The sequence below is a fragment of the Camelus ferus genome, chromosome 14, assembly GCF_009834535.1.
Source record: "Camelus ferus isolate YT-003-E chromosome 14, BCGSAC_Cfer_1.0, whole genome shotgun sequence".
In the NCBI taxonomy this organism is placed as follows: Eukaryota; Metazoa; Chordata; class Mammalia; order Artiodactyla; family Camelidae; genus Camelus; species Camelus ferus.
Window position 1 is genome coordinate 14,533,003 of NC_045709.1, and position 9,892 is coordinate 14,542,894.

Below are 9,892 nucleotides of genomic sequence, written 5' to 3' on the forward strand. Positions count from 1 at the left end.
GTCAACCTTTTAAAATTAAAACTGACAATATTAAATGTCAAAGATTTGGAACAACAGGAATTCTCATACATGGATGGTGGGAGTGTAAAATGGTATTATTTTGGGAAAAGTTCTGCCAGTTTCTTCTAAATTTGTAAGAGAACCCATCAGTTCTATTCCTAGACATTTACCTGAGAAAAACAGAAACATGCCTTCACAAAAAGACTCACAGAAGACCTAGTCGTTCTATTCATAATGCCCAAGAATTAGAAAAAGAGTGCCAGTAAGAAAATGGATAAAGTAAATGACCTGTGACATATTTATACTATGGAATCTATCACTCAATAAAAAGGAACACATTACTGATATAAGTAGCCACATGCATAAATCTCAGAAACTGTGCAAGTGAAAGAAACCTTACCTAGAGGGGCACATGTCGTAAGATTTGGTTCATATGAAGTTCAAGGAGAGGCAAAAATAATGTGAGATGGAAAAATACTACAAACGTGGTTGCCTCTTAATGGGGGATGAGATTGACTAAGAAAAAGCATGAGGAACTTCCTGGAGTTATGATGATGTCGATTTGGGCCTGTGTTACGTACTTCTGTGCACTTGTCAGAACTCGTAGAATGGTACCCTTAGGATTTGTGCATTTTATTTTATGTAAATTTTATCTGAAAATAAAATAATTTGAACCATAGCTAATGATATGTTTAGGGGTTTAATGTACCGAAGTCTACAATTTACTTTGAAATGCTTCAGTGTAATAAAATGGATTGACGTATGGCCAGTGGGATGATTGATGATGACAAAGTAAGGACAGTAAATGTTCATTATAGACTCAGGTAGTGGGTGTATAAGTGCTCCCTTTCATCTTTTAAGAATTAAGAATTCTTAATTCTGTCCATTTTCCCGTATGTTTGGACATTTTCCTAATGAAATTAGAAAACTGTTTAATATGACTTTTTGTTGTAAGAGTGATATATGCCACACCAAGATACTTAGAAAATGTAGGCAAGAAAATAATATTGTCTGTAGCCCAGCCATCCCAAAATCATGGTTACTTGACATTTTTGCTCTCAGTCTTTCTTTTTGCTTTTTTTTTGCGCTAACATGATCATGTTTTATATGCTGTCTTATTATCTTACACTTGCATCCTGTAGAAATACCCTACTTTCCCCCAGTTAGTTTTGTAGCATATTATTTCCACTGCCAGGTAATATTCTCCCCAGCTAAATGTAAGCATCCACTTATGTTGTGTGTTTAGACTGTTTTTCGTATCTGACTGATGGAGGCCTGCAATGGATATCATTTTACAGAAAGTTTGTTCTGTGTGTGGCACCCTGGGCAGTGAAAGTGCCATGTTGGAGAGTATATGAAGTTTCAAAGCCCTTCATACACATTGTCAAACCTTCCCTCCCTTTCCTTACAGGATGGTCCCTGAGACATCTCCACAGGACCCCAAAGCTCCTCAGAGCCTAATTAGAACACCACCCGCTGATCTGGCATATTTGAGTTAATTCATTGGCTGTGTGTCAAAGTGGATTTTTTAAGTAATTAATTTATTTTTGCCATTCTGAGGTTCAGAGGGGATTGGTAACTTGCCAAAGGTCCCGGCCAGTAATTGGCGGAGCCACCATCTGATTCTACATACGTCAAGGCACTGTTCAGTACAAACAGGTGCTTAATAACATTTATTAAATGAACACATGGATAATTGAAGGTCCCAAAGGCTTAGATCAATTTAAAGTTTTATTTCCTACTTATTTCCTTTTAGAACTATGAAAGACTTAGGTTAGTTTCTTTTTGATATGAGCCTGGACGATGTCCTCATTCGCATACTGGTTTATTTGTTCTGTCCACACCCACCTGGTGCAAAGGAAGCAGGCTTCTGATTTTCCTTTGGCTCAGAACACAGGTAAAGACCATGTGTAACAAGGTGCTAATTGATGTATTGTGGGAAATGTGGTCCAGGTCACAGTGACATGACAATCCTGAGGACTCTTCACCTTCGAGTGTGACTCACAAAAGGATGTATATGTGGAGTGTTTGATTCTCTCCCGTGAGGGAAGTGTTGTCTATAGGTTTCCACAGGCAGCGGGCGTGTTCTCTGGTGTTCCCCGTGTCTGGGCATCCTGCACACTCACTGGGCAGTGAGCTGTGGCTGTCGTCAGCGCAGACACTGTCTGGTGCCCTGGGAAGTTGTGATTCCAGGGGCTGTGGAGGCTTCTGGCTTGTGGGGAAACAGACTAGAGTGAAAGGGGGCAGTTCCTTTATGAGCAAGCCCAGGAAGAAGGATCATCTGTCCTTGTGCACAAGGAAGAAGCTAGGCTATTCCTCATTTGTCACAATTCTCTCCTCAGAGAACGGATCAAGTACTGCTGTGAGCAGCTGCGCACCCTGCTGCCGTATATAAAGGGGAGAAAGAGTGACGCGGCTTCCATCCTCGAGGCAACGGTCGATTATGTGAAGTTTGTCCGGGAGAAAATCCCTTCAGCCGTTATGGGCCAGGTGTTCCGCTCTCCAGCCCTTGAATTTTATCCTCAAAGACAATGCTTTAATACTTCCTAATTTTTTTATTAGTGGAAATGTATATGTGTTTGTATATGAAAAAAATATGGCTATCTAAATAGATCTCTCTCTCTCTATTTTTTTTAGATTACAGAGGCACTTCAGAGCAATAGGAGGTTTTGTAAGAAACAACAGATGCCCATCCAGCTGTCCGTCCCGGGCACGATCATGGCACAAAGGTACGTTGAGGGCGCTTGGGAATCTAAAGTCGGCTTGTTACTCTCCTCCGGTAGTAACGCTGGAAATGAGGCAGGCGCTGAGCCCACGCATAATGACAACTCGGGTGCTTATTAAGAATCAGTGGACTTTTCCTGTTGTTGACGTGTGTCATTTGATCACAGCCGTAAGATGTGTAATAGTCTCAGGCCCGTGATCCTTTCCTCGCTTGACTCCCTCTTACCCCTTTTGTGGTTTCTGAGGATCCTAGAAAAGGGGCTTTACAAGCAGTGACTGCTGTGACTGGCCGTGCGGTCGGGCCGATGGGTCTGGCTTCCCTCTGTCTCCGGAGGGCAGGGCCCTGGAGCCGTCCCGCTGCACTCCGCTTAGAAGTCCCTACACGAATGGCCAAAGTGCGATGTGCTGAGTGAGTGCTTCCTTATTTAAATTTACTAGAATGTGCAAACAAAAACTATACAGGAAAAGTAAGTCACATTCCTCCACATCCTAGAGAACCAGCATAAGTCCTGTTGTACGGTTTGTTCTTGTATTTGATCCAGAGTTTAGGCTCTGTCTGCTTTTTAGAACTTGAATGATAGACGAGGAGTTCAGCTCAGCAGCATTGGTACCATTTTCCTCGAGAAATGCGTAAAGTATGTTTTCTGTCCTTTTAAGGGAAAACAGCGTGTTGACAAGCACTTACTCACCTGTGAGAGGCATCAGATTCCTGTCTAATAAGTGCTTGAATGTGTACTCTGTTCCTGCCTCTGGGGGCTCCTCGGATGAGGCTGTGAGAGGTGAGCTCCGCCTGAAGCCCGTGCGTGGCTGCAGTGTGCGGGTCTGCGGGCGTCCTGCTGGCCCCGGGCTCCTGTGCAGAGGCTGCCGTCACCAGGGGGTGGAGCGTAGCTGGGAGATGTGGGCTGAGTCCTCTGGTGCTGGCTGCTTGAAGTACGCAGCTGACCACCATTTCAATAGTGTTATCCCAGAAATTTGGCTCAAAACTGACTGTCATTACCAGAAGCACCCTGGTGACTATTATATGACTAGAATCTAAAGGGAAGGGAAATATTCACATTCATTCAGAACTAGCCACGTACAGGCAGACCTAGGAGATGTTGTGAGTTCAGTTTCAGACCACTGTAGTAAAGCGAGTATCACGATAAAGCAAGTCACACACGTTTTTGGTTTCCCAGTGTATATAAAAGTTATGTTTATGCTATCTCATAGTCTATTAACTATGCAATAGCCTTATGTCTAAAAAACCAATGTATATACCGTAATTAAAAATACTACTATAAAATGTTAACCATCATCTGAGCCTTCAGTGAGTAGTAGTAGTAACATCAAAGATCACCAATCACAGATCACCATAACAAATATAATAATGAAAAGGTTTCAGATATCATGGGAATTATCCAAATGTGACACAGAGACATGGAGTGAGCAAATGCTATTGGAAAAATGGCACCTATAGACTTGCTCGGTGTGGGGCTGCCACAAGCCTTCAGTTTGTTAAACAAAAAAAACAAAACAGCAATTTCTATCTGCAAAGCACTACAAAACGAGGTTTGCCTGTACTGAGCATTTAATGTATTAATTTACTTCTGTCCTTTATATCTTTGCTTAATTGTCACCTTCTCAGTGAGTCTTTCTTAGTCACCCAATTAAAACTGCACACTCCCTCCCAGCATCCCATAATACATGGAACCCCTTATCCACTCTCCCTGCTGTATTTTCCTTCATGGCATTTATCACCTCCTAATATTCTTTACTTGCATATTTTTATTGCCTGTCTTCTGCCCCTAGAATATCAATGCCATGAGGACAGGGTTTTTTTTGGGTTTTTTTTTGCCCATTTTGTTCATTGCTGTATTTCTGGTACCTAAAGCAATGACCAGCTCACAGTAGGTGATCAAGAAACATATGTTACATGAATATTTATTGTGAATATTTACCCAGTGTGAGGCGTTTTTGCTACGTGTGTTATAAAGTCTAGGCATGCCCAAGTACTTGTAGAAATAAGGAGATGGAAGAAAGCAGAGCCAGGGTAAAAGAACACAGCTGCCAGTTTGTGGCTTTCAGTGTATATTCCCACGGGTTACACTTCACTGAGAAACCAGTAAGGGAGTGAGCACATATCCTGTGTGTTAGATGCTGGATGACAGGGCAGACAGGACGCCCCCTCCAACTCCCCCCCCCCCCCACCTGGTTAACCTCCAGTCATCCCCTAGTTCTCAGCTTATGTGTTTCTGCCTCAAGGACGGGGACACGAGGACAAACAAGGTGCACTTGTTCTTAGAGAGTTCGCAGATGAGCAGCAGAGGTTCACAAAGCAAAATGTGACTCATTTAGTGCTTGAAATACTGTCATCAAGGTACCGTGCATATTATGGGGACATAGTGGAAACCACGGGAACAAACTAGATTACTGGGGATGGTGCCTAAAGTCAAAAGAGAAAGGGGCCCAGAGTAGGACATCAGCCTCGTTCATATAATCAGATCAGCCTCAGGATGTTTATTAGTCAAGTTAAACTTTTCTCCTGACTTAGGGGAGAGGGGAAGAGACCAGGAAAAAAGTAGCCATGAACCATGGTTAATCTGCTATGCTAGCTATGGCTGAATGGCGCAGAGAATGATTACATCAGCTTGGACTAAATCAGATGGCGGTCAGGCCACAGGCATGTGCCTGTCAGTGTTACTTCTTGTACACACAGAAATTACTTCCACATCCCCACTATTTGCATTCTGCAGAAACTCAGAAACAGTCTTGTCATGGCAGTGAGTTTAGGCCATTCTGTGCCTGGGGATCTCTTGGTTTTGCATCATCTGAAGTGACTTCTCCTGGGAAGACACAAATATTCTAGGGCCATAGGCTTTTGGCAGATTCAGACTGGAGGAGACCTTGAAGGTCATTGAGTCAGAACCTTCATTTTGATTTTATTTCTATACATTTTTCCATTTGGAAAGCAATAATTAATCCTTTGCCAAAGCCCAGCTGAGATAATAACTGTGTTCATTTCTTACGCATTTCCTCCAAGTCTTTTTCTATAGGTAATACTACAGTAGTAATCATATTGGACCTCCAATTCCATCTTTGCCTTTTTACTTAACATTGTGTCCTGTACATTTTAATTTTGTATTATGCAGCCCTCATTACTATTTTAATGCTTTTGGTAGTTTATCCAATGATTTAATAGGGTAGTTTTCTTAGTCGTCTGCCTGTTTAGTGTTTCCAGTTTTGTGGGGAGAGTGATTTTATACATTGTATAATAGAAAACATTTCCCCATATGTAGATTTTTCTATATTTTGGACATTTCCTTGGGCTAGATGCCTGGCAGCATGTGATGAATGAGTCTGGGAGCGTGAGCACGTGTGTAGCTGGTAGTGCACTTTGCCAGACGGTTTTTGAAAGAGGATTGGAACAGTTGAAATCAGTTAAGTCTTCCAGATTTCACTGTCACCAGCTAGGTCAGTAAACTGAAGGCTGGAGGAGTTAAATGGCCACCTGACGTCCCCTGGATTCTGTGCTAAATCAGATCTGTCACCCAGAAGTGCTGATTTCCTTCAGCTCTTAGACTTCATTAGGCTGCCTCCACTTGCCCTTTTCCATAAATCTCTATACACTCTTACTGAAATGATTTTTCACAAATATTCCAGATACATTTATATTTAGAGATAAAATTATATTACTTTACTTTCATTACTGTCCGTGTCCAGAAGAAAATAAATAGGTGTTCACAGTGTTGAGATTATATTGTTAATATGCACCATAGATTAAAAAATTTTCTGCCTTGTTACTATACAGAATATAGCTACATAATGAAAGAATAACCCACTTCACTGATAGAAAATCAATGACCAAACTTTATTTGTGGCTGGAGGGTGGTCACAGTTTTTACTGTGATGAAAGACACACACACAAAGGCATAGAGATCTGATGCTTCTCTAGAATCTGTCTTTTAGTGACATGCGAACGCCGATTTATGGTGTGTGTATTGCACTGAATGTCGCTACCAGGAAGTTTACTTTGCGTTTCCATCAGCATTTGAGTGTAGCAGTAGCATAAGTTTGGAAATGAAATGGAGGGTAATTTATTTCAAATACAGCAGTTCAGGGTTACAGGTTTGTGTAAACTGACGGATATTTGCTCTCTTTTTCACTAAAGGCCAGTCCAGCTCCACTTCAGAGGATGCTGTTGCTGATACGTATAAAACGCGAATTCCCAGCGCAGCGCTCTCTCTCAATTCCTTCCATGCTGTCAGATACTACTCTGCACTCATCCCTTCCTGTGACGCAGCTGCTGTAACAAATCAGAACATTTCGGTTCATTTTCCAACAGCGGTGCCCAAAGTCTCGAAGTTTCTTCCTCAGCACTGCAATTCTGTGTTGGGCCAGACGTGCACAGCACATCCCAACTGTCTGGTAAGTCCCCAGGTCTGTGGGTCAGATCGCGTCCCAGCCAGCGGGGGCTCCTGACTTGCTCTGTGTTGTCGGTACTCTGGTTGGAAAACTCTTAGACCGGGTTCAGGGGAGTCAACCCGGCTCTCGTTCCCCAGGCTGCAGGACTGGTCTCCAGATCCCCAGAATCGGTGAATCTGAATGTGTCTCTGCTGGTGTGACCTCAAGTGACCAGACAGAACCTACTGTCCTCTAGATCCTCTCCCCCCACCCCCACCCGCTTTTACAATGCCACATCCCATTTCACCAGCCTCACCCTCCACTGGACCCACGGCTGGCTGCTGGTCACTCACTGCATGAAAACCTGTTCTTCCAATGCCAATCAGGTCGATTTCAGATCCCAGATGTCCTCATACCACAGATAGCTATTGAGCACCCAGCATGTCGTAGCATCGTGCCAACCACTGAGATTGTCGTGTCTGTAGATAGACAGGGTCCCTGCCCTTGTGAAGCTTGAGTCTCGTAGGGCAGCAGGCGTAGAAGGAGACGGTTGTGATGTGCCCTGGAGCACGCAGGAGGAGCGCCCAGGGTGTGTAAGACAATACGATGTGGGCGAGATCCGGGACGGTTTGCCCCTGGAAGAAGCAGTGTCTCAGCTGAGATCCGAGGAGTAGGAACTAGCCCGGGAGAGTGGTTAGGAGTTGGCTGTGAGGGAGGGAAACACATTCCAGGCAGGTGGATCAGCGTATACAAACAGTGGTATCTTCATTTTGTGAAAGAATCGTCCAGTTCTAGAGGAAGACCCGAACCAGACTGGCCTGCTTGAAGTGGACTCTGGTAGCTTTAATATAACTATTGATACTTTTGTGTATTCATATTATTAACATGTTTTGAGCACTCAATAAGTAAATGTGCCGAACACCCTATGTACTTACTGTGGGTGATCTAATGAATCTTTGACACAACCCTTTGAGGTAGGTACTGTTGTTTCCATATAACATCTATAAAATGAGAATAATAGTGACTTTCCCAAAAAGCGTGGATGAGAAAAATATTCTGTAGAGAATTAGAAATTTTAAAACATAAAGTATCCACAGATATAATACTGTTGCTAATGATCACTAGTATATGCCAGCAGGAAAACCAGGATACATGAAAAAAAAAATGATTGCAGCATTATTTTTTTTATTGTGACCTACAGTTGCTATGTGTAGTTTTTGTTGGAGAATTGTTGTAAGAATATAATTACTTTTAATAGCAATAAAAATATGTATTTTACAATCTGTAGGTGTATTCACCTGAAGATCTCACTGTTTTGACAAATCATCTCCTGTTGCTTTAGGACATAGAAAATATATTTGTGACATTATGGGTAAGAACCGGACAGGATTCAATTAATGTGGTTTTTTTTTTTTCACCTTTGCAGCAACAGTTTTGGGCGTATTAATAGCACATGTTTGAAATTCACACTGTAGACCACCCATTGGGTGCTGTTTGACAATGCAGGAAGATGGAACAAAGAATGCTCTCGAAAGCCACACTCAGAGACCTAATATCAAAAGCGTTTGCCTGGTTTGGCTTCTGATAAAGGTGCTAGAAGCTTCTGCAGATAGAAAGACAGGCAGCCAAAGTGTTCACCACACACCTCACTCATCTTTACACGTACTTGGATGTCCCCCAGCCCAGGTGTCACAAGAACAAACGGCCTGGGTGACCTAGACTCCTTTTCTCTCGAAAAACATCCCACAATTTATGCGAAAAGTACACTGTAAAGAAGATTCGTGGAGACCTGATAAAGTGCGTTGATACTCTGGTGTCACGGATACTGCAATTTGATTCTTATTTTTAGTATCTCTGTGAATTACTGTCCCTTTCTTCTAGGTGCTGTTTTTTCTAGATCTGACATTTTAGAGAGCTCCCTTTGTTACTCACCATTAGTTTGGGAGAAGTGCTTACCTCCTCACTTGACCATTAATGAATAAATTGACGTGTTTGTTTCTGTATTTCCCCATCGCTTAAGTGAAATGATAGCTACAAGGTGAATTTTTCTTTCTGGATCTTTAGTTACAGACGAGCATGTCTTTGTTTTTCATCTCCTCCCTATAAGGCATTAGAAAAGACGGTTGGAAATTAGGGGAGAAAAATGTTTGTTTTATATTTCACTGAAATGTTCTTATCATAATATAAGTTTTATTGTTAAAGACATTACTCAGTTTTGACCCTGAAAATGGTAACTCATTTTTGTTCTGTTTAATAAATACGTGTTCCCCCTTTTAGTATTACTACTTAGGGAATTTAATTTTACTAGATTTTTGAGAAGTTTAAAAATTACTTTAGGTAGGCATGGCCTAATTTTCATGTTCAATTGTATAACTTTTCTTTGAGGATGTGATGATGATGGAATTTGTGGATGTTTGACAAACTTTATAAAGGAGCTAGAAGTTTCCAACTAAGATTCTATGCTTATTACTATAAATGTGTGTTTGACTCTTGCTTTGGGGAGTGGTACCTGCTTTGGCGTTGTAGGAGAACCTGTTGAGGTATTTTGAGCACTGGGATGACTTCCTGTGTTGACAGCTGGTCTTAATTTTTACTCTTTGTGTCAGGGTTTCCCTAAATCCACACATGGACCATGAGAGACAGCCTGTGGCTGGGAATTCAACCTAGAGAGGTGACCCATGGGTCCTGTCTGCTTGCTGTTGTCAATCCCCTCTTTTCCTTTCAACATGAAGAGGAGGCTACCAGAGTCATATTTTCCCCCAAAGCTGCTTCCCATGATCCTTCATGC

The 9,892-nt window shown here is 42.1% G+C and overlaps 1 protein-coding gene across 2 annotated transcripts in view; it reads left to right on the plus strand.

Moving 5' to 3' along the window:
* LOC102521241 (spermatogenesis- and oogenesis-specific basic helix-loop-helix-containing protein 2) overlaps nucleotides 1-9,596 on the plus strand; it is a 34,779-nt gene extending 25,183 nt beyond the window's left edge. The window contains exons 7-11 of one of the 2 annotated variants that reach the window (XM_032496301.1): nucleotides 2,343-2,490; nucleotides 2,638-2,729; nucleotides 3,382-3,503; nucleotides 6,872-7,128; nucleotides 7,263-8,500. In XM_032496301.1, coding sequence (XP_032352192.1) covers nucleotides 2,343-2,490; nucleotides 2,638-2,729; nucleotides 3,382-3,503; nucleotides 6,872-7,128; nucleotides 7,263-7,325 — 682 coding nt within the window. In that variant the 3' untranslated portion in view covers nucleotides 7,326-8,500. Of the gene's footprint in view, nucleotides 1-2,342; nucleotides 2,491-2,637; nucleotides 2,730-3,381; nucleotides 3,504-6,871; nucleotides 7,129-7,262; nucleotides 8,501-8,530 lie in introns of those variants that run through there. The other variant, XM_032496302.1, reaches the window with a different exon arrangement.
* Nucleotides 9,597-9,892: the final 296 nt, after the last annotated feature.